This window comes from Staurois parvus, unplaced genomic scaffold, assembly GCF_062004578.1.
Source record: "Staurois parvus isolate SC_StPar_1 unplaced genomic scaffold, SC_StPar_1.0 ptg000445l, whole genome shotgun sequence".
Classification (NCBI taxonomy): domain Eukaryota; kingdom Metazoa; phylum Chordata; class Amphibia; order Anura; family Ranidae; genus Staurois; species Staurois parvus.
In genome coordinates, this window is record NW_028318241.1 from 8,796,767 (window position 1) to 8,822,413 (window position 25,647).

General features: G+C 40.7%; 1 protein-coding gene across 1 annotated transcript in view; it reads left to right on the forward strand.

Annotated features, from left to right (window-relative positions):
* LOC149453929 (chondroitin sulfate proteoglycan 4-like) overlaps nucleotides 1-25,647 on the forward strand; it is a 72,868-nt gene that overhangs the window by 11,590 nt on the left and 35,631 nt on the right. The window contains exons 2-3 of the mRNA XM_089688090.1: nucleotides 14,874-15,037; nucleotides 20,462-24,004. Of these exons, the coding sequence (XP_089544216.1) occupies nucleotides 14,874-15,037; nucleotides 20,462-24,004 (3,707 nt within the window). The remainder of the gene's footprint in view (nucleotides 1-14,873; nucleotides 15,038-20,461; nucleotides 24,005-25,647) is intronic.

Below are 25,647 nucleotides of genomic sequence, written 5' to 3' on the forward strand. Positions count from 1 at the left end.
AAATCACTAGTCAGTAAGGCTTGATTTAAATCATAGTTTTCTACATAAACAAAGTTTCTACATAAATAAAGTTGCTGGTATAACTTTAATATACAAGTAGATGAAGATTTGAATAACAACTTTTCATATTAGTTTTTTTATCCCCAGTTTAATAGGTTAATCATTCATATTTGGACAACTTTTCTGTTGTATTTAGGAAGGAGAAAAATAATCATTACCTTAATAATAACAATTTAAATAGATTTATTCAACTGAAACAATAACATTCCAGCATATGTTATTTGCTTAAACATCCATGTTTGTTAACTAATTTGGCTAAACAAAATATATATATTTTAAGAAACTTAGACTGTCGGCCCCTTCCTCCTCACACTTAGTTTCACTTTCTTCTTGTGCAGATCTATTCCACTCCAAACAATCAGAAAAATATTGTTTTTATTCTATTCACTGAACTTCTTGAAATTTAGCACTGAAGGGGTTGATTCTGTATTCATAGGTTTGTAGAAGTTAGGATTAAGGTCTTTTTCTTAACTCTGTTCATGTTATAACATTTTTGCTGTGAAGAAGAGGCATGTGATCTCCGCTGAGTCAAATTCAGTTTTGAGAACTGCAAAAGTAAACCAACATCTGTGATAATATCTTGTAGGCAGAGAAACTGCCCAATAATCTTACAAAAACCTCTGGAAGAGCATGACATTGTGAATGGATTCATGGAATTTATTTACCAAAAGAATTAAACATATACAGCCTTATTCTACATAATTAAAAAACTAATCTTTATTTCATGATGGAATAACCTTTGGATGGTAATATATTTTCCTCAAAAAGCATTTTATTTAAAAAAATCAGATTTAAATAAAAAAAATCTGATTTTGTTTTTTTTTTTTTTTTTGTTCATTGATTTTTATCCACCCTGGTTTGCAAACACATCCAGAATTGTAAACCAGGGCAGCTCCATTCACATTTGGGTGTTTTGGGATCGTGGCAGAATCGCTGTGATCGCAAAACACAGGTTCAGATGCCATTCATTTTGATGGCATCTAAAACATGGAATAGTTTTGCCATGATTATCATACGTCAAATTGCATTGTCGTCAAAAGTTGCCTTGTCCCAGGTGCTGACAACCCTGTGAAGTTTCAGCCTAATGAATTATGTGGTTACATGGTTACAGCCCTATCTAGATTCCTAAGCCCCATGTAGACACACATACTGGAGCATAACAGGATGTTTTTGCAGCACAGAATATCAAATGATTGACATAATATCCAGAAACCTTTTGAGAAACTTGTACAGTAATGGGAACAGGTGATATCAAACTGTATAGCACTGATCATTGGATTATTAAATATTTTATAGTAAAAGCACAACTCCAGCCAAAACCTTTTTTTTTTAACAGTAAGTGGGGAAGTCCTAGATCGCAGATTTTCATTAGTATTTATGTCCCCACTGTTGCGATTCTCCCTCACTTTTGTCAGGACAGGAATTGGTGGGAAATCTCTCCTGTGCAAAAAAAAATTTAAAACATTTTGGTAATATGAAGGGTTACATCCTTTAGGTTATTATTACTGTCTGCTTTTTTTTTTCTTATATACCTGCCTTTTTTGTTGTCTTTTATCTGATCACGTAATCCTTTGGGCCCTCAAACTTCCGCAAACTTCTCCAGCATGATTATGTAAGTGATTGCAGGGTCTCATGATGATATTTTCTTGGGGCAGGCCAATGATTCCAGTGTTCAGTTTGTCCTCAGGGTTGAGCGATGCTGGGTGTCATTCAGTGCAGAGGACAACCTGTGGCAGAAAAGAAGTCATGTGGAGGAAAGCACCAACAAATACCACGGCATTACCTGCCTGGAGTTTGCATGTTCTACCTGTGCCTGTGTGAGTTTCTTCTGGGAATTTGTTTTCTCCCACACTCCAAAGACATGCTAGTAGGTTAGTTGGCTCCTGTCTAAATTGGCCCTAGTATGTGTTTGTATGAGTGTTATTTAGAGACCTTTTTAGATTGTAAGCTCCTTGAGAGTAGGGACTGATGTGATTGTGCAATGTATGTTAAACAGTTACATACACTGCTCAAAAAAAAAATGAAAGGAGCACTTTTTAATCAGAGTATAGCATCAAGACAGTTAAACTCCTAGGATATTGATCTGGTCAGTTAAGTAGCTAAGAGGTACACTAGATGGGCAACAAGGAGACGACCCCCAAAACAGGAATGGTTTTACAGGTGGAGGCCACTGACATTTTTCCTCTTTTCTGACTGGTTCTCACAAGTTTTGCTTTTGGCTAGGGTCATTGTCACTACTGGTAGCATGAGGCGATACCTGGACCCTACAGAGGTTGCACAGGAAGTCCAAATCCTCCAGTATGGCACATCAATCAGTCACAAGAGCATGGAGGAGATTCCAGGAGATAGGCAGTTACTCTAAGAGAGCTGGACACGACCGTAGATGGTCCTTAACCCATCAGCAGGACCAGTATCTGCTCCTTTGTGCAAAGAGGAACAGGATGAGTACTGCCAGAGCCCTACAAAATGACCTACAGCAGGCCACTGGTGTGAATCTTTCTGACCAAACAATCAGAAACGGAATTCATGAGTGTGGCCTGAGGGCTCGATATCCTTTAGTGGGCCCTGTGCTCACTGCCCGGTACCATAGAGCTCTATTGGCATTTGCCATTGAACACCAGAATTGGTAGGTCCGCCAGTGGCGCCCTCTGATTTTCAGAGATGAGAACAGGTTCACCCAGAGCACATGTGACAGACATGATGGGGTCTGGAGAAGCCATGGAGTAACATCGTCACCATGACGATTTTGGTGGTGGATCAGTGATGGTCTGGGGAGGCATATCCATGGAAGGGACGCACAGACCTCTACAGGCTAGACAATGGCACCCTAACTGTCAATAGGTATCGGAATGAAATCTTTAAACCCATTGTCAGACCCTACACTGGTGCAGTGGGTCCTGGGTTCCTCCTAGTACATGACAATACCCGGCCTCATGTGGCTAGAGTATGCAGGCAGTTTCTGCAGGATGAAGGAATTATTATTATACAGGACTTATATAGCGCGGACAGTTTGCTCAGCGCTTTAAATTATGGAGGGAGACAGTACAGTAACAATACAGTTCAATTCAAGAGGGATTCGAGGGCCCTGCTCCTTGGAACTTACAATCTAGGAGGGAGGGGATAGTGGTACAAGAGGTAATTAGCTGTGGGTGATGGAGTAGTAGGAAGAGTAGAGGATTCCAGTATTAGCTGGGGTTGAGGTAGGCTTCCCTGAAGAGATGGGTTTTCAGAGTGCGCCTAAAGGTGAGCAGAGTAGGTGAGCCTGATAGATTGGGGTAGAGACTTCCAGAGGATGGGTGAAGCCCTTGAGAAATCCTGGAGATGGGCATGAGAGGAGGAGACAAGGGAGCTAGAGAGTAGGAGGTCTTGCAAGGAGCGGAGAGTATGGTTTGGGTGATATTTAGAGACCAGGTTGTTGATATAATTAGGGGCAGTGTTATGAACGGCTTTATACGTCAGTGTAGTGTTTTGAATTTTATCCGTTGGGCAATTGGGAGCCAGTGGAGGGATTGGCAGAGAGGGGTGGCAGATACAGAACGGTTAGTAAGGTGAATGAGTCTGGCAGCAGCATTCATGATGGACTGGAGTGGGGATAGCCTGCGATGAGGTAGGCCAGTGAGGAGGGAGTTACAGTAGTCAAGGCTTGATATAACAAGGGAGTGAATGAGTTGCTTAGTGGTTTCCGAGGTTAGGAACAGTCGTATCTTGGAGATGTTGCGGAGGTGAAGTCTACATGAGTTTTTCAGCGATTGGACCTGGGGCTGTAAGGACAGATTGGAGTCTAGGATTACACCTAGTACTCTGGCGTGAGGGGTGGGACTGATGATAGTGTTGTTGATCTTGATGGAGAATTGATACCATTGAATGGCTCCCACGCTAGCCTGACCTAAATCCAATAGAACACCTCTGGGATATCATGTTTTGGTCCATCTGACGTCGCCAGGTTGCACTTCAGACTGTCCAGGGTTCTCTGTAGGTTGATAATTTTCATTTCCATCAAAGGTGGGGCATCATTACGTTCCTAACACATTACCCAGTCCATATCATTATAGATCAGCCTTTCTCAACCAGGGTGCCCAGGCACTGTGGTGTGCCTTCAGGCTTCTTCAGGTGTGCCTTCAGGCTTCTTCAGGTGTGCCTTCAGGCTTCTTCAGGTGTGCCTTCAGGCGTCTTCAGGTGTGCCTTCAGGCGTCTTCAGGTGTGCCTTCAGGCTTCTTCAGGTGTGCCTTCAGGCGTCTTCAGGTGTGCCTTCAGGCTTCTTCAGGTGTGCCTTCAGGCGTCTTCAGGTGTGCCTTGGCAAAATGCCCAAAAATTGTATACAAGCTGGCAGGTGGATCAATCCTGCCTTTTAGTACACAAAGACACAGGTTTTCATTGTGCACTTTTATCACCTTCTAGTGGCCTGCATCCTAACAACCAATGACATCAGTTGATAAGGAGGACGTGGGGTGCATGACATCATCCTTGTTTGCCCCTCACCTGCCCCTCTCCATCAGCACTGGAGTGACATTAGCAGAGTGAGGGAAAGAGAGAGAGACACACTGGAATACTAGTCAGTACCAGTGTGCAAAGGTATATTTGCTTTGGAAATCTAGATCACCTCTAATGTTGGGTATCCTGGATGTGTGTAGAATAGTTTTTTATATTTTAGAATGGGGTGCCTTGATATTATTCAGAATTTTAAAGGGTGCCTTGACTTACAATAGGTTTAGATATCCAGCATGATATTTTTCTCCATTGAGATCTGATGTGTTTTTCGAAGTGTTCCTTTAATTTTTTGAGAAGTGTAACACTGTTCAACAGGTAAAAAGTTTTGGGCATAAAATTAGCTAATCTTACATAATTTTGGGGTGCTGAAAACGAAAATGACCCTAAAAAATGTTGATTGGCTCTAGTTTCCATGATATATTCACCCATCTAATGACGTAAGCCATTCAAAATTATGATGCAACTTCAGCTGCATATTGCGCAATTGATACTGGTGACCAATAGAAAATTGCATGTATACTGAGATGATGCAATATTAGCCTTTAATTGCATCACTTCACTGCATAAAAGCTGCAGTATCTGTAGCTGATTGTAGTTCGACAGCGTCTTTACATTTCGTTTTATGCTTATATAGGCTACTCAGTAATGCCTCGAACTTGTGTGAATAAAGCAGATAATTTCTGCTATATCTGCGGTGAAATAACTTTTATCTCACAAAAAAGGAGGATAACAGGAATGATTAAGAAAGCCTACAACTTGTATTTTGGCTGCAAGATAGGAGACCAGGACAAGAGCTGGGCACCACATATATGCTGCAATTCTTGTGGGACGGCACTGGAGCAATGGTTGAATGGAAAAAAGGCATCTATGCCTTTCACTGTGCCAATGATTTGGAGAGAGCCAACAGATCATGTTAGTAATTGTTACTTTTGTATGGTGCCTCCAACAAAAGGGCTAAATAAGAAGAAAAAGTTATCTGTGCACTATCCAAATATTCCATCGGCAATACGTCCAGTTCCTCATGGAGAGGGGCTACCAATTCCTAAAGCACCAGAATCCTTCGTGGTTGAGTCAAGTGAGGAAGAACCTGAAGCGTGTAGTCATCAACCGTCAACCTCACATGACCCAGACTTTCTTCCATCCACACCCGCTGAACCACACCTCATTACACAAGTGTAATTGAGCGATCTTATCAGAGACCTGGATCTTCCGAAGAACAAGGCAGAGCTTTTGGGGTCAAGACTACAACAGTGGAATCTCCTAGCAAGTGATGTTCGTACGTCTTTCTACCGTCATCGTCAGAAAGATCTGATCCCATTCTTCGTCCAGGAAGGTGATATTGCTGTATGTAACAATGTTCATGGTTTAATCTCAGCCATCGGCGTATGCTATGATCCCGATGAGTGGAGGCTGTTCATTGATGCTTCAAAGGCGAGTCTTAAAGCTGTTTTGCTCCATAATGGCAATCAGCTGCCGTCAGTTCCAGTTGCTTACGCAGTTTCAATGAAAGAAACGTATGAAAACTTGAAAGAGCTTTTAAGGTGCATCAACTATGATGAACATCAATGGTCGATTTGTGGTGACCTGAAGGTGATTGCTATCCTACTTGGACTTCAAGGTGGATATACTAAGTACTGCTGCTTCCTCTGTGAGTGGGACAGTCGTGCGAGAGAAATGCACTATGCCAAAAGAGACTGGCCATTACGCCAGTCATTGCAGCCTGGAGAAAAAAATGTTAACTATCCAGCACTTGTAGACAGCAATAAGATCTTATTACCTCCATTACACATCAAGTTGGGATTAATGAAAAACTTTGTTAAGGCAATGGACAAGAATAAAGCAGGTTTCAAGTACCCGATTAGCAAATTTCCAGCACTTAGTGCTGCAAAAATAAATGAAGGAGTCTTTGTTGGGCCACAGATTCGTAAACTTATTCATGATGATGAGTTTCTTTCTCTGTTGCGTGGAAAGGAAAAGGCTGCCTGGACAGCATTTGTATCAGTGACATCAAATTTTCTTGGAAACAATAAAACACCAGACTACAAGAAAGTGGTAGAAAAACTCATCCAGACTTACAGAAATCTGGGTTGCAACATGTCTCTAAAAATTCATTTTCTACATTCGCATCTGGATTTTTTTCCCACCAAACTGTGGAGCAGTGAGTGATGAACACGGAGAGCGCTTCCATCAAGACATTGCAGCTATGGAAAGAAGATATCAAGGTAAATGGAGCCCATCAATGCTTGCTGACTATTGCTGGACAGTTGTAAGAGATAGCCCTTTCCTCGAATACAAGAGAAAAGCCAAGAGAAGCAAAACCGACACAAACTGAAGACAAAACTAGTGAGAATCCTAAGTATTAAAATGATTCAACTTAGCTTATGGCTAAAATTTTTCTTGGTAATCCTATGCAATATATTCTGCCATTTAGGCTTTGTTATGTAGTCAATATCACTTGCTTTATATTTGTGGAAAGACATCTATCTATATAATTATTGTGCATTATGTAGTCATTACGCCTATAGTAGAAAACTTTCCGTTTACAGAAAAACTAGAGCCAATTGACAAATTTCATTGTTATATTTGAACTCAGAATGTGAAATTCATTAAGAAATGGATCCTTTTGTTTCCAAAACTGGCAAAAAATAAAAATTTGTTGAACAGTGATTACTCTGGCTGAAAAAAAAGACATAAGTCCATCTAGTTCAACCAAAAAAGGGGAAAAAAAATCAACAGCACTATATAAGTACCTGTAATAAATAAAAATATTGCAGCCTAAGCTGCTTCTTCCTTTTTTTTTCTTGTGGGAACAAAGAAAAATTTGTCTGGAGTTGTGCTTTAAAAAACCCATGAACCTGCGATGACACTCCCCTCATCCATCCATTTTCAACATTCCTATTTTTGTTCAGGACCCACAAACATCACTGGCCAAGCTTTTCTGGACAGGTTTGAGAATCTAGTCTTATTGATGTTGTATTCTCTGGAAGTTATCTGCACATTCCACCTCCTCCCCTATGGACAGCCTACACACAAACTGAGGGCAGCTGTTTGGGTTTAGGATCCCGCCAGCTGATTCAGGTGCCTGATAGTGGTTGGATATAGACGGGGCCATTTCTGGAAGATTCAACAAATCCTCTCTGAAAGTATAAAGAATATACAAAGATCATAAGTGAATAATGGGACCACATTTTGTAGTTGTATGCAACTCCCTGGCATTAAAGAGTAATTGGTTATTTCTAATCATTTGCACTTTTGACTGCAAGGACTGCAGTAAACATCATTTAGTCTGTCTTTTTGCAAAGCTGTCATTTTGTATTGATATCATTTTTAAAAGAGAAATTTGTTTTTAGGATTCTGCTTTTCCCAACAGAATAGAAAACCAGCTTAGGCTAGAATCTCCCATTATTTCTCTTCAGTGGTTGGTTTTGCACAGAAGAGCATTTTAAAATAAGCCCTCACAGACCTCTGTAGCTGTACACATTGTGAATAAATTAATCTTCAAAGTTTGCAACAGAGGTACTGAAATCACAATTCCTTCTTTTAGCCCTGGTTCAAACTGAATGCGACTTTGATATGAAGCTACTTCACTTGAAGTAGTGCAATCTCAAAGCCGCAGATCAGTGAGATATGTGCCTACGATTTCACTGCGGCTTGCGACTTCATTTAACAGAAATCAATGTAAGTTGAAACAAAATCTGAAAAAAGTAGTGCAGTAACTATTTTTGAAATTGCGCTACTTCAAATTGCACGGATTAAGACCGTGCCATATAAATATGTTTAGATGTGACTTCAGGTGCGATTTGTAAATCACGTCGCACCTGAAGTCGCACTGGTGTTAACCAGGGCTCATTTTATATGGAGAGCAAGACATTGACAGCCTTCTAAATTAAACAAACCGCAAGTGCTTGTAAGCTGTTAGAAACAGACTGAAACCCACACTCAGTGTTTAAGATATTTTAGATTGAACTACTTCACAGTACTTGAAGCTCAAGAGGTCAGTGAGGGCTAGTTTTAAAGCAATTTTACTCATTTTTAAATTGTTTTAAAGTAATACTAAAAGGCCAAGCATTTTGCCTTAATGCATTCACATCATTAACCACTTGCCTACAGGGCACTTATACCCCCTTCCTGCCCAGGCCAATTTCCAGCTTTCAGCGCTGTCACATTTTGACAATTGCACGGTCATGCAACACTGTACCCATATGAAATTTGTATCATTTTTGTGAGAGAGATAGAGCTTTATTTTGTTGGTATTTAATCACCTCTGGGTTTTTTTTTATTTTTTCTTAAACCAAAAACCACTGAAAATTGTGAGAAAAAAACATTTTTCTTAGTTTTTGTTATAAACTTTTGTAAATAAGTGATTTTTCTCCTTCACTGATGTACGCTAATGAGGCTGCAGTGATGGGCACTGATAGGCTGCACTGATGGACACTGAAAGGTGGCACTGATGAGGAGGCACTGGTAGGTGGCACTGATGGGCATTGACAGGCATCACTGATGGGCACTGAAAGGCAGCACACATATATGGCACTGACAGGCGGCACTGACAGGCACTGTTAGGTGGCACTGACTGGCACTGATGGCTGACACTGAAAGGCAGCTCAGATGGGCACTGATATGTGGCATTGATGTGCACTGGTAGGCACTGATATGTGGCATTGATGTGGCGCTGGCAGGTGGCATGGATGAGCACTGACAGCTGGCACTGATGGACACTCACAGGTGGCACTGCTGGGGCTACACAAATCATCAGGGCACAATGTCCCTTCTGAGGGATGCCGATTACCGGCTCTCCTCTCCTCTTGAGCTGTCAGCGTGATAGCTCGTGAGGAGGGAAATGCCGATAACTGGCATTTCCCTATTTACATGAGATTAGCTGTGATTGGACACAGCTGATCACATGACCGGGCCAAAGGACATATCGCACCACCGATCGCTGCGTGCTCCCGGAGCCGCGCATGCGCGGTTAGAATGGGACAACGTCATATGATGTCCTCCCAGAACGAAAGAACCGCCTTGCGCTTGTCATTGTACTATATGGCGGGCGGGAGGTGGTTAAAGGCTAAGTTCCTTTTTTTTTTTTTTAATTTCAAATCCAGCTCCCCTATGCACCAATATACCATTATTATACCTCAGTTGCAAAATTATACAAGCTCTTTTTGATTTTGCGAACAAGGGCTCGCTTTAGCTGTGGCTATATTTCTTAGAAAGCGTTTTCACTTCCTGGAATCTAGACAGAGGGCAGGGGAGCCAGTATCACCAGGAAGCAGATTACCAGCTGATCTCATTAGCACACAAATCCTGCACTGACCTCATTTGTACACACCCTTCACCCATCTTTTTTTTTTTTTTTTTTTTCCATAGCGTCCCTGGGATCTCTCCCCACGTGCATTTGCTTGCATACCCCAGTATCTCTACAGACCAGGGGCGGACTGACCATTTGGAAACTCGGACACTGCCCGAGGGCCCGGGGTCAGTAGGGGGCCCCTTAGGATGCCCCTGGTACCTTTTTCAAAGGCTTTTTTGAGTTTGGGCAAGGACACAGGGGTCCCATGATCCCCTATTGCCTGGGGGCCCCATGAGTTGTCAGTCCGCCCCTGCCTGGTACCTTTTTCATAGCCTTTTTTGAGTTTGGGCAAGGACACAGGGGTCCCATGATCCCCTATTGCCTGGGGGCCCCATGAGTTGTCAGTCCGCCCCTGCCTGGTACCTTTTTCATAGCCTTTTTTGAGTTTGGGCAAGGACACAGGGGCCTCATGATCCCCTATTGCCCGGGGGCCCCATGAGTTGTCAGTCTGCCCCTGCTACAGATGGGCTCAGGCTACATGCTATATTCCCAGGGACTACATGCAGCCCACGGGACATCCCTGAAGTAGTGCAAGGACCTGTTTAATTGGATATAGTGATTTGATAGATGGTGTGTCCTCCTATTCTATAGTTTTGATAGATCTAATGGAGATTGTGTAGAGGTTGTACGATCAGATTGTATAGTGTATGGCACCTTTTTACACTTAAAATTAACTAGTTGCACTTTGTGTCATTAATTGTTAATGGGACACCAAACACAGAAACATGCACATGTTTTGTCACATGAAAAAAATGGAAGACAAATGCAGCAAAACGGGCTGCCCTACATGTGTCACTGGAAAAACGAGCCATTACTCTAGGTGTGAATGGGGCCTGAAAGTGAAATTAGTCTTTTACACAAGAACAATGAGGCTCCATTCAAATCTGTGTGTTTCTGAACACATGGCAGACTGCACGGAAAATGTGCGCTTTGCCATGCGTTTCAGAAACACGCTGCAAATGTGTGTTGTGTTTGTGTTGTCATTGCATGTTAACCACTTCCCGTCTGCCAAATAGCAGAAGTAGCGCTACAGGGCGGCACGGGCCCACAAAATTAGTGGTTGTTTGTAGTTTCGTGTAGGGGGTGTGCACTTGTCCTACCCTTGCTGCCATTCACGGCCTCGGCTGTCAATCAGCTTGTCCTGACTGGTGATTACTCATCGGTGCCCGGTGATTACCGAGCATCTGACGTGGGGGAACTGTTAGTAAACAATACAGTTCTCTCCATATCAGCTCTTGCACACTGCTTTGCATGGCTCTACATAGCACAGCCATACAAAGAAGTGTGCTTACAGTGACGCACTAACACAGCACCACATGTAAAAAGCACGCAGTTAACCTTTTGATCGCCCCACATGTTAACCCCTTCCTGCACAGTGCCATTAGTACAGTGTCGTTGCTTTTTATTAGCACTGATCATGTCATTGACACCAAGTCTGTGCCCCCCCAGTGTCAGAATGCCTGCCACAGTCCCGCTATAAGTCGCTGATTGCCGCCATTACTGTTTACTGTTTTGCAAATTTTTATTTTTTGAGCAAACACATGTAGCAGAATACATTTTACCCTATATTTGACAAAATTTGATTTTGTAAAAAAATTTTTACTGGATATGTTTAATAGCAAAAAGTCAAAAATATTTTTTTTTTTCACAGAATTGTCTTTTTTTTTTTTTTAATCACTATAAAAAAAACCACACGCTCAAATACCACCAAAAGAAGGCTCAATTTGTGGGGGGGAAAAAAGGGCGTAAATATAATTTGGGTGCAGCATTGCATGACCGCGCAAAAGAGTAACGCAGCGCCGCAACGCAAAATATGGCCTGGTCAGGAAGGGGGATAAATCCTCTGGAAGGCAAGTGGTTAAAGGCACCCAAGTGCGGCAGAAACATCCAAAACTGTGGTAATGCACCGTGCTCTACTCCAGAAAAGTTCTGGAGCTTTTCTGGGGTGATTGTTGCGTGTATGGCAGCCCGTTCAAGTGAATGGACTGCCCTATGCGTGATGAGTGAAAACGCTGCAAAACAACCGCATGTGGGAATATGAGTCTGACAACTGAATGTCTCCACCCACTCCCTCCTATGTACTTGTATAAAGATGGCCATACACTATGCAATCTGATTGTACAACTTTCTTTAGATTTACCAGAACTATGGAATAGGAGGACACCCCTGAACAATCTATTCAGCTAGTATCAAATCAGACCGGCCCTTGTATTACATAGCTGATGGGAGATGTAAAGGATATTGTACAATCGGTTTGTATAGGAAGACAATATTGTAATGAAGGAGGTGTGGTCTGAGTGGTGAACACTCCCTATCGCACCCTCTTCTGTGATGCAACAAGGAAGTGAAGGCTTCTGGGAGGTGGCCTGCAAGAAGTGAATGCTGAGATATCATCTACAGGAAATGATGGAATCTAAAATCTGTTCAAAATCTCACATAAACTGACAAAAAATTAAACATCCTATGGATGAGGTCAGAGAAAAGCTCACTGGGGTGGTTGGAAAAGTGAAACTTCTGGCCAATAAGGAGAACTGATCTTTTAAGGTAAAAAATGACCTAGTATGTTTACAACCCCCCCCCCCCATCCTCAAACACTTACCTGCCTCCCTTGTCTCACTGCTGGGTCCGGGACAATCCAATCCATGCCATTCCCTGATCTTCTGGGTTGTAGAGGCAACAATGAAGGTGGGGATGCAATTGGCTCCTGCAGCTGTCTGTCATTTTTCTGGAAGGAGGAAGCAGGAGTGGCTTACTGGGTGCTGTATGTTTAAATGGTCACATAGAGCCCCACCCAGTGTGTGGACACACGGGTGTCTCCTTAGCAGCTAGCTATCTAAAGGAGACCCTGGTACACAGGGAGGCAAGGGCAGCAGTTCAGGGACTGACCAGACAAACACAATCCAGGAAAAAGGCTAAAGATCAGCCTTTTTCAACACAGAGTATCCTTGAAATAAATTCTGGTCTCGGAGAACTTCTGCTAAAAATGACTATATCTACAACTCCTGATACATAAGTGTGATGGTCAGTGGGAAGAATGCTCCTTAACCACTTGCCTACCGGGCACTTTTACCCCCTTCGTGCCCAGGCCAATTTTCAGCTTTAAGTGCTCTCAAACTTTGAATGACAATTGCACGGTCATGCAACACTGTACCCATATGAAATGTTTATAATTTTTTTCACACAAATAGAGATTTATTTTGGTGGTATTTCATTGCCACTTGGTGTTTTTTTATGTTTTGCACTATAAACAAAAAAAAAAGTTTTTCTTTGTTTCTATTATAAAATTTTGCCAACAGGTAATTTTGCTCCTTCACTGATGTGCGTTGATGAGGCTGCACTGATAGGCTGCACCGATTAGGTGGCACTGGTGGGCATTAATGAGGAGGCACTTATGATGCTGCATTGGTATGCAGCAATAATGGGCACTGATGGGCAGCACTGACTGCTGGGCACTGGTGGCAGACACTGGTGGCTGGCACTGCTGGGCACTGATCATCAGAGCACTGATCATCCATGCCCTGGTGATCAGTGCTGATCTGCTCTGTGAAAGTTGCTGGTTATCAGTTCACGCTGTGACAGTGAAGCACTGTTATTTACTCAGTGATTTGCTGTGTCATTGGACACAGCTGATCACGTGGTAAAAGGCAGCTGTGATTGGCCTTTTACCTCATCACATGATCAGCTGCGTCCGTAGGACACAGCAGATCACCGAATAAATACAGTTGCCAGTTGCGCGCTGCTGGGGGCATGTGGGAGGGCGCATTCTGGAAGGATGTCATATGACGCCCTCCCAGAACTCGACAACCGCTCTGTAGCCATTGTTTGGCTATAGCGCAGTTGGCAAGTGGTTAAACCTGTGGTCACTGAGAAGAATTGCTCCCTACAGATGGCTAAAAATATCAGTCAGTGGGAACTTATCTGATGAGCAGAAATTTCTAATTGCTCAAGGAAGCCCTACAAACCCTAGTTGGGAAACCCTGCTATAGATAATGGTTTAAGTCTGGACTTCATTAACTACAATTAAAACCAAAAAAGTTTTGTAAAAAATGTTATTCATAGCCTAAACACAAATGCGTTTTAAATTGGAAGGAGTGCGTGAAAGGTAAGTTGAGTGGTACCATCTGTTGGCACCTCTGCAATATGCTATGAGGGAGCACTTTCATTTCCAAAACTCTCACATTCAACTTTTAACCTGCACAATTCTTGACAAAATTACTGTAAATTTTTGACCCATTCATTCTAGGAATGTACTCATAATGAGCTCTGCAGCACATCTGGGATTACAACGCTCCTGCAGCTTTCGTTTAATATCTACAGAGCCTTGAAGTATTCATACCCTTTGAAATTTTCAGGTCAGTTTAGGTGGACGACCATGTATTGTTAGGTTTGCAGTTGAGCCATACTCTTTTTTTTTTTTTTTTTTTTTTTTTTTTTTTTCCCCCATTTTTGGATGATGGATTGAACAGTGCTCCATGAGATGTTCAAAGCCTGGGATTTATTTTTTTTATAACCTAACCCTGCTTTAAACTTCTCCACAACTGGATCCCCCGACCTGTCTGGTGTGTTCCTTGGTCTTCATGATGCAGTTTGTTCACTAATGTTTTCTAACAAACCTCTGAGGGCTTCACAGAACAGCTGTATTTATACTGAGATTAAATTACACACAGGTGAATTCTATTTTCCAATAAGGTGACTTCTGAAGGCAAATGGTTCCACTAGATTTTAGTTAGGGGTATTCGAGTAAAGGGGCTGAATACAAATGCACGCCACACTTTTCAGATATTTATTTGTGAAAAATCTTGAAACCATTTATCATTTTCCTTCCACTTCACAATTATGTGCCTCTTTGTGTTAGTCTATCACATAATGAATACTTTTTCAAGGCACTGTATTGACTCTCGATTATGTGTCTCTGGTGATGTCTTGGATTGACCATCCGTTTTTTTTTTTTGTTTTTTTTTCTCTGCTCTCATAGCTTCTTTTTATGGTGAAAGTTATGTTGAAGTGAAGACAGTAGAATCGTTCTCAAAGATATCGCTTCAGTTACGTTTCCGAACCAGCAAGGCTGATGGGCTACTTTTTCTGGCAGCTGGGAAGGATGATTATTACTTGGTTGGGTTGCATGCAGGTCATGTACAGGTAAGATATATAAACCTCACTGATTTTATATTTCATATTCAAGTACATGGTATTTTGTGTTGCTGAAAAGTGTTTTATTACTTTTATTCTTTATACGTTTGTCATATATAGTAGTTTTGTTCATCCATCCAGTGATTGACTCAAAATAAAATGGCTGTTGATCTGCTTCCCTAGCAAACTATCCCTTCTTAGCCTGCTGATACTGCTTCAGCCCTCTCGCCCAGTATAAGTGCTGCAACGGGGATCACAGGAAGATAATATAAAAACCTATAATTTACTACATACAGTAAAATGTAAATATTTATATTTGCTATGAATACATAACTGAATTAACCCCTTCCTTTCCACAATCTGTAGATCAACATTTCTGTGCACAGTGCCCTGGGCTGATGGTATATAAACCTACATTGCTTATTCACAATGTGCATGGCTCTGAGATCCAGCTGTCACTGTCATCTCCGGTCCTGAACAAAGATTTGGAGCCAATCAAAGTGACTCCCAATTGTGATCTCATTGCCAGCTATGACATAAAGGTATATTTATAAAGGAGAGTTTTACAGACATTCTCTGGTGGGACACCTGTCCAGCTTCATGTGTTTTGAATGGGAGCGATTTGATTCTCTACAAATATTTGTGAAAGTACAATTCTATATTATTTCTTCTGTCCACTCACACAGGTTATACAGTCAGATTTATTTACAGCATGCATTTTATTCCTTGTTATATTATTGATGTTAACTGTTAGCCCTGGTTCACACTGGATGCGGCTTTGAAATTGCACAGCTTCAGCTAAAGTAGCGAGATTTCATGTGCGGCTTGCTGACATCTGTGCAACTTCATGAACGGATGTCCATGCAAGTCACACATAAAGTCACCAAAAATAGTGCAGGAACCTCCTTTCAAAATCAGTCCAAGTGGGAGTTGCACCAATTTGAATGGTTCTATAGGCAGAAATGGGGTGTGACTTGTCATGCAATTTTGAACTGTGAAATCGCATTGGTGAAAATGGGGGCTTGGACTGTCTGACATGATAAAGAGAAAATGGAGCCACTTAACCACTTGCTGACCGCCCCATAGCAGATGTGCTGCTACAGGGCGGGCATACTGTGCAAAATCATGTACAGTGCATCCAGAAAGTATTCAAAGCGCTTAACTTTTGCCACATTTTGTTATGTTACAGCTTTCTTCCAAAATGGATTCAATTCATTTTTTTTCCTAACATTCTAAAAACTATACCCATAATGACAATGTGAAAGAAGTTTGTTTTGAAATCTTTGCAGTTTATTAAAAATAAAAAACGAAAAAAAAAACCCACATGTACATAAGTATTCACAGCCTTTGCTCAATACTTTTTGAAGCCCTTTTAGCACCAGTTACAGCCTCAAGTCGTTTTGAGTATGATGCTACAAGCTTGGCACACCTATTTTTGGGCAATTTCTCCCATTCCTCTTTGCAGTACCTCTCAAGCTCTATCAGGTTGGATGGGGAGCGTCGGTGCACAGCCATTTTCAGATCTTTCCAGAGATGTTCAATCGGGTTCAAGTATGGGCTCTGGCTGGGCCACTCCAGGACATTGACAGAGTTTGCCTCTAGTCATTCCTTTGTTATGTGGGCTGTGTGTTTAGGGTCATTGTCCTGTTGAAAGATGAACTGTCGGACCAGTCTAAGGTCCAGAGTGCTCTGGAACAGGTTTTCATCAAGGATGTCTCTGTACATTGCTACATTCATCTTTCCTTCGATTCTGACTAGTCTCCCAGTTTCTGCCACTGAAAAACATCCCCACAGCATGAAGATGCCACCACCATGCTTCACTATAGGAATAGTATTGACCAGGTGTTGAGCAGTGCCTGGCTTCCTCCAGACATGACGCTTGGCATTCAGGCCAAAGAGTTCAATCTTTGTTTCATCAGACCAGAGAGTTTTGTTTCTCATGATCTGAGAGTCCCTCAGGTGCCTTTTGATAAACTCAGGGTAGGCTGCCATTTGCCTTTTACTGAGGAGTGGCTTCCATCTGGCCACTCTACAAATACAGGCCTGATTGGTGGAGTGCTGCAAAGATGGTTGTTTTTCTGGAAGGTTCTCCTCTCCACAGAGAAACGCTGGAGCTCTTTCAGAGTGACCATCGGGTGCTTGGTTATCGCTCATTTTGGCTGGGTGGCCTGCTCTAGGAAGATTTCTGGTGGTTCCAAACTTCTTCCATTTACGGATGATGGAGGCCACTGTGCTTATTGGGACCTTCAATGCTGCAGAAATTTTTCTGTACCCTTCCCCAGATCTGTGCCTTGATACAATCCTGTCTTGGAGGTCTATGGATAATTCCTTGCACTTCATGGCTTGGTTTGTGCTCTGACATCCACTATTAACTGTGGGACCTTATATAGACAGGTTTATGCCTTTCCTAATCATGTCCAATCAACTGAATTTTCCACAGGTGGACTCCAATCTAGTTGTGGAAACATCTCAAGGATGATCAGTGGGAACAGGATGCACCAGAGCTCAATTCTGAGTGTCATGGCAAAGGCTGTGAATACTTATGTACATGTGTTTTTTTTTTTTTTTTTAGTTTTTTTTTTTTTAAATAAATTGCAAAGATTTCAAAATGAACTTCTTTCAGGTTTTTATTATGGGGTATTGTTTGTAGAATGTTGAGGGGAAAAAAATGAATTTAGTCCATTTTGGAACAATCCTGTAACATAACAAAATGTGGCAAAAGTTAAGCGCTGTGAATACATTCTGGATGCACTGTACACATACGTGATTTTGCATTTGCAGGTAGGGCGTGCGTGTGTGCCACTCTAACTACACTGTCATTGGCTCCCGGAAATGTCAATCAGTGGGTTCTGGCCAGCGATTCATGGCCAGAACTCGGTGATCAGCATAGCAGCTGACGGGAGAGATCTGTGCATAAACAACACGGATCTTTCCCCTGTCAGTGGGGATGTGCTGCTTTCTATCTCCATGCAAAGCAGAGTGATAGAAAGCAGCACATCCCCCTAGTAAATCACAGTAATCGCAAAGCAGTATACAATTAACCCTTTGATCACCCCAGATGTTAACCCCTTCCTGCCCAGTGTCATTACTACAGTGTTGGTGCTTTTTATTAGCATTGATCACTGTATTTGTGTCACTGGAGATGTCAGTGGCAGTTCCCAACCAGTGTCATTTAGTGTCAGAATGCCCACTGCAGAATTACAGTATATGTGCCGCCATTTGTAGACACTATAACTTTAATGTAAACCAATTAATATGCACTTATTGGGATTTATTTTTTTTACCAAAAACATATAGCAGAATACATATTCATTGGATATCAAATTTTTTTTTGTGTTTTCAAAATGTTGTTATTTTTTGTTTGTTTATAAAATAAAAGCTGCAGAGGTGATCAAATGCCACCAAAAGAAAGCTCTATTCTGTGGGAAAAATGACATAAATTTCATTTATATACACCATTGCATGACCGTGCAATTGTCAGTTAAAGTAACAGCGCCGTATCGCAAAAATGGCCTTGTCATGAAAGGGAGAACATTTTCCAGACAGCAAGTGGTTATTGCTCGCTGTCTAAGACCTAGAGCAGGGGTGGGCAAACTTTTTGACTTGAGGGCCGCAATGGGTTCATATATTGAAACCGGGGGCCGGACTAGCTGCTGGCCGGCCCAGCCACTACCATGCCATCCATAGTAAGTATAGTAATATTCCCCCATAGTAAGCATAGTAATTAATCCCCCATATAGTAATTAATCCCCCATATAGTAATTCATCCCCCATATAGTAATTCATCCCCCATATAGTAATTCATCCCCCATATAGTAATTCATCCCCCATATAGTAATTCATCCCCCATAGTAATTCATCCCCATATAGTAATTCATCCCCCCCATAGTAATTCATCCCCCATAGTAATTCATCCCCCATATAGTAATTCATCCCCCATATAGTAATTCATCCCCCATATAGTAATTCATCCCCCATATAGTAATTCATCCCCCCTATAGTAATTCATCCCCCCTATAGTAATTAATTCCCCATATTGTGTCAATTCACTTACCTTTGCTCCGCGCGTTCCTCTCACCGTGTTCCCGCGCCGTTCTGGTCTTCAGGGTGGACTGTGCGAGGAGAGGAGTTCGTCACGCTGCCCTGCCTACATCCTGACAGCCAATGTTTGCCACGCTCCGCGGGCCGGATTAAAAGGTCCGCCGGGCCGTATACGGCCCGCGGGCCGTAGTTTGCCCATTGCTGACCTAGAGTAAACTTTTTGCAAGCTTAAATGTTGACTTGTGATAAATTAATGCAACATTTAAATAACTGAAAAAAAATGCAAAGAAAACCCAATTGTATCTAATATTAATCTAACATTTTGATGAATAAAATTACAATCATGTAAAATTTTGAACTTAGCTATAACAACTTGCACAGCTTGGTGAAGTGATATTTTTCTGTACCTTACAGTGCTCTTATAATAGCCAAGCTATGAACATTAAAGTATTTGCACACTTTACTTGCAGTAAATTAACCTTAAAGCATAACTATATTTACCTCCTCTTTATTAGTATGCCCCATCTCCTGCGTTGACATCTCTTCTACCCGGCTTCTTCTGGGTTCGGCATCTTAAGCCATTTTGATTGCCAGTCAGGATGATGCATGCACACAGGAGTTTATTCATCCCTACACTTCGCAGAAGCCAGGATTTTACACATGCACAGCTCAGTTTGCATATTATGGAAGATTGCATACAGTAAGGGAAAAAGCCTTTAGTGCTAAAAAGAACTTTCTGTGTTTCCGTTTTTTTTTTTATTAATAATTAGAAAATAAGTCCTCCCTGACCTTTGTAGCAGCAGGCACTGTGGTACAATTTCTCAAAGTTCAAAGCAAAAGTTGTTCAAGTTGTCTCAGCATTTCATTGAATCTTGCTTCCCCCTTTCTCTGCATTCTTATTTAGGGATTGGAAAACTGGAAGGCTGTCAAGTCACTGCTGGGAGGGGAGCACAGGGAGCTGAGCTGGCGTATAGAAGGAGTTAAATGCTTCTGATGTAAATTTTGAGAAATTTTTACACAATGCCTGCAGCTACAGAGGCCTATAAGGGCTTGTTTTAAAGCATATACACATTTTGTTAAGAATAATATAATAACCTAATTTCCATAGCTTGGCTGCAGTCTCAATTTACCTGTGACAATGCATTAAAATTATACAGTGATAGCTTTCAATGTATTATACCTGCCTTTTTAAGATGCCTTTTTGTGGATTTTTTTTTCCTCAGTGGTACAGTTCTTGCTTTTCTATTTATTGACTGTTCTCAGAATATGTTCTATTAATCAGAGCATTGTGATCCATACATTTTTAATTCTTTTGTGCTTTGTGATCCATGCATTGACCAGAGATTGGTTATGGTTAATTATATTAAGTAACAATATCCTTATGTTTTGCAGGTTAAAATGAATTTTGGAAAGGGTGAACTAGTACTTTCTTTTGACCAAGGTCTTCGTTTAGATGACTTGGAGTGGCACTTTATTAAACTAAGCCATGAAGACACAGATGTTACCCTTACAGTGGATAAACATGTCAAATCTGATATTATTGCTGGTGGATTCAATACATTCAATATACAGCATGGCCTCTATGTTGGTGGATTTGGTAGCCTTAAAGTCCCTTATGCAAAAGATATGCATACTTATTTCAGAGGATGTCTGGATGATGTTATATTCAATGAATATGATCTACTGTCTAACCTTAGACCGTATGCTGGTCTGAAGAATGTTCATGAGGTATCTCTAGGATGCAGTGATGAGTTCTTTATAAATGAAGAGGACCCTATCAGTTTATTTAGTTCCAAATCATTCTTGGCTTTCCCACACTGGAATATTGAGGATAATGCTGTCTGGGAATGTTTTCTTCAGCCCACAGTTGGAAGAGGTTTGTTAATGTATCAGTCTGGAAAAGGTGAAGATTTTGTTTCTTTAGAAATAATAGACTGGGATGTAAGAGCAAGTATTGGAAAGGGGAAAAATATAGCACATCTTGATTTTCCAAGTTCAATCATGGAGAATAAATGGCATTACATCAAACTCAAAATCACATCAAGACATTTTCATCTTACGGTGGGGGAGAAGACTGAGAAAGCTTTGCTCCCATCACGTGTTAAAACTTATGGTCCCATGTATGTGGGTGGTGTCAATGATGTTTTACGTGACCAGGCAAAGCGTTTGGGTCTGACATCACTTACTGGGAAGAATTCAAAAGGAGGATCATTTAAAGGCTGTATTAAAAATATAAGGGTGAATTCAGTTAAGCTTGGATTCAGAAGTGTTTTATCCACTAAAGATATTTCACCCGGTTGCAAAACTGAAGCTGCACTGAGCACTGTTCCAACACTGGAAGTGAAAACTGTTCTCCTAACCCTAGCTTCTACTACTTCTCATGTCCCTACAGTGGCAACCAAGAAAAATGAAAATGATGTCTTTCTCACCCTGAATAACTTGGTGGTACAGGAAGGTAGTAAAGGTACTCTTCAGTCTAAACACATAAAACTAAATTTAAATTTTAAGGAGCTTGGTATTCGTCAGTCTCAAATTTTATTTAAGGTAGTTGAGTACCCACTACATGGCCAGTTGACGTTTGATATTTCTTCACAACAAGAAAAGAGTATGTTTACCATGCTAGATCTGTGGCATGGAAGAATTACTTATACTCATGATGGCACCGAAGGATCAAGTGATCAGTTTAGCTTTTCTGTTACTACGAATAGCAAGAATAAGATGCCTCCCTATCTTCGAGGGGAAACATTGTATGTTCTCAACATAACTGTGACACCCTCTAATGATGCCCCAGAGCTTTCTTTGCCAGAAGGAAATTTGTTCACTCTACTGGAAAACTCCAAAAAACGTCTTACTGGAAACCTGATCAAAATTTCTGATGTGGACTCTGAGCCACAGAACCTACATCTGGTAATTCTTGGTAACTTGAATGTAGATGCTGGATTTTTAGAAAACATTAAAGATCCAGAAAAGGGTATAAGTATGTTTTCTTATTCTGATTTGCTTGAAGGCCACATCTATTATGTCCACCATGGAGTCAAGAATTCAAGACTTGTATTAAGAGTTAGTGATGGTGGTAAAGTGAGTAATACGGTCGTGCTGAGAATTTTGGCCATACCGCTAGAATTTAAAGTAGCAAATAACACAGGTATTGAGGTGATTCAAGGGGGAAGTGTTTTACTGCAACCAAGCAATTTGGCAGTGGAAACCAATGCAGTAAACCAGGATGTAGAAATTAAGTATGATGTTACAGAAATGCCAAAGTTTGGTCAAATCCAGAGACGTAGTTCTGCAAATGAATGGAAGCCAGCATTTTCATTTACTCAGCGTTCTTTGGAACGAGACAGAATACGATACCTTAATACATACAATGAGATCCAAGAAGTTGATGTGATTGAAAATTTTAAATTTAAAATCACCATAGCTAATAAGTCTAGTGAAGAACTGGTATTTCCAATTAAAGTACAGTGGCTTAAATATACATTACTTAAAAATATTCCTTTGAATATTGAGAACACAGAGAAGACTATTTTTAGAGTTGACAACCTACACGTCATAGTAGAGAGAATTAGTTTAGAAGAGAAAGATATATTTTTTAAATTAGAATCCGTGCCCACTAAAGGAAATATTCTAAGTAAAAATAAGGTTTTAAGCAGAAATGGTGAGTTCAGCCAAATTGATATTATAGAGGGAAACATTGAATACAAATTAAATGACCAACCTCATGAAGATGCCCAAGATTCTTTCAAGTTCCTTATATTTACAAAATATGCCCAATCTCAGTCATATAATTTTAGGATACTTATTAAGGCAGACTTGAATAGCATCATTCTGACAAACAAAGGATTGTCATTAGGAGAGGGTGAGACAAAACTTATAACAAAAAATGAGCTGTTTGCACAAACTTTAAACAACAAAACGTTTTTCTTCAATGTTTTGAGGAGTCCGCTTAGTGGTAAACTAAAATTGATTAATTTTTCTACTTCTTTAACAAGCAATGATAACATCACTGCCTTTTCCACACAAGATATCTTAGGTGAACGCCTCATGTATGTCCATGACAATTCAGAAACCTTGTCAGATGCATTTGTTGTCCTTGCTTCTTCTGTGACTTCTGAATCAGAATACCCTGACCTGGGTGCTAATCCAATTCAGACTGAATTTACTTTTAACATATCCATTGAATTGATGAATGATGAGAAGCCTATCCGTGTGGTTGATAAGCTTTTTCATGTAGTCAGATCTGGTCAGAGGTTGCTAACACTTGAAGACTTGTGCTATCATGATCCTGACACTGATTTTGATGATAGGCAGTTATTATATACCAGGCGTGGTATTCCAAATGGAGATCTTGTTTCATCTGATGATACTTCTAAAAAGCTTTACCAGTTCACCCAGGATGACTTGGAGAATAAACGCATCCTTTTCATTCACCATGGTGGATCCTATGGCCGTTTTGTCTTGTTCGTAACTGATGGAAAACATTACACATCATCGCTGCTAGAAGTTACAGCATCTGAGCCCTTCATTAAAATTATAAACAATACTGGTTTGTTGGTCCAGAAAGGAAAGGAGAAAGTAATTACAGCAGCCAACTTTAGCATTGCAACAAACATGTATGTAAAAAGTGAGAGTGACATTATTTATTTCATAAGTCTGCCACCAAAACATGGAAAGATTAATACAAAAAAACAGATTTCAACATTGTTCACACGTGAAGATTTAAAAAACGGACATGTGACTTATAAGCATGATAACGGCAATCATCTGTCTGACACATTTACGGTCACTGTGAAAATTGATACTGTGTCTGTAGAAGTTGAAATTAAAGTTCGAGTCTATTTGGAAAGTCATCAGCGACTTCCAACAGTACAAAATCTCAAGGCCCTTATGGTTGAAGAAGGAAGGCCAGGTAAAATAGACAAAGACAAGCTGCAAGTAAGTATATTTTCTAAAGACTTTTGGAAATACATAAAATATGTGGGTGGTGATTGTATAGTGGCCTAAAGTCAATTTATTGCCTCTGAATTCCTTTCATTTAGTGGTTGCTCGAATTGAGGCAGTAAAATCCTACCCTGCAAGAAGCACTGTGGTTATAGCTGTGGGAGGAAATGGTACTGATTAAATCCATCTTAAAATGTCAGGTGTAAGACATTTGCATACTGTACTGTCATGTTAAAGGAGTTGTAAGTTGACTTTGCTACTTTTATGTTTTGGGGGGTATATTTGTACCCAACATCGTTTTAGATGAAGATAAACCTATTGGTTTCTAGATAGTATTAAGTTACCCATTGACTAAAGACCTAAAAATAAATAAATGGTTGTTAACCCCCTTCCCCAAAACAGATGTTGATGGAATAGAACACCCACAGCTGGTTTTGCCTAACTCTTCTTCCTCTACATGTCCTCCCAACATTTCCACTTATGTGGTCTTACTGCATTATTAAATAAGATCCTTTTGCAATGACATGAGTGGGTTGGTAGAGCTAGGAACTCTGATACAGAGATCTCTCTGCTAAAGGCTTCCGGAGATAAATGAAAGGTGTGGGTAATTTTTCCTCTTCTTACATATTGTAGTTATACTATCAGTTCTAGGTGAACAGCTTTGTGCATCTGAATAAGTACCTGCAGCATACTTTCACTTCCAATATTTTGCACTTATCTTGGGCTAACTGCCCTGAAGCAGTACTTGTGTAAAATATATTTAGTGCTACCGCCAAGATACTTGGCCATCATCCAGTTTGCAAAGAATTTGCAGGGCCTCTGTCTAACCTGGCTGTAGATAACACAGTGAAATAAGGGAAAATGGTCCACAAAAGTCATGTGATAAGAAAAGGAGGTTTATTATAGATCAAACCACAAGCATCAGCAGACATTGCACAAAGGCTTGATGTGGTATCTGCTGATTGTTGTTGCTTGGTTTACAATAAATCTGTTCATGGCATGTCACTTTGCATTTTTACTTTAAGCAGTATGGTGCCACAAAATCTTGGCTAATAGCCAAGTGTTGTCTCCCCAGTAAGCTGCTGTTCTCCTGAAATAGGAGTGGGGGTTCTGCATTGTACAGTATATACATATGTAAACTTCTGGGAAGTGTGGGCCTGTGTATCACATTGTGGAAAAGAACAACGTAGCTGGGTGTAAACTTAATTTCAGATCTTGATTAAAAAAGCATTAGGGATATTTATGTTTTTAACATGCAATGTTATTTAACACAGACACGTTAGGTTGAAGTGGTACTGTGAAGTGGGGATTAGAATAAAGTATAACTAAAGGCAAAACATTTTTTAGTTTTGGATAGAGTGGGGAGGGATTAAAACACCTGTCAGCTTTTTATTCCTGTGTGTGTCCGTTAGGGAAATTCACCCTCTCCAATTGTCCTGTTTACTGCTGTGATCAAAAGTGAAAGTAAAAACAGAAAAAAAAAGTTTTGCCTATAGTTCTACATTAATAAAACAATATATACCATTCAAAGAGCCAGTGATTTATCTCAAGCCATGGTCCTCTGTTTGTGGTTCTTAGTTATTCCTTTTAGCACTTTTTTCACTGGGTTTTTGTTCCTGCCAAAACTGATTTTCTCA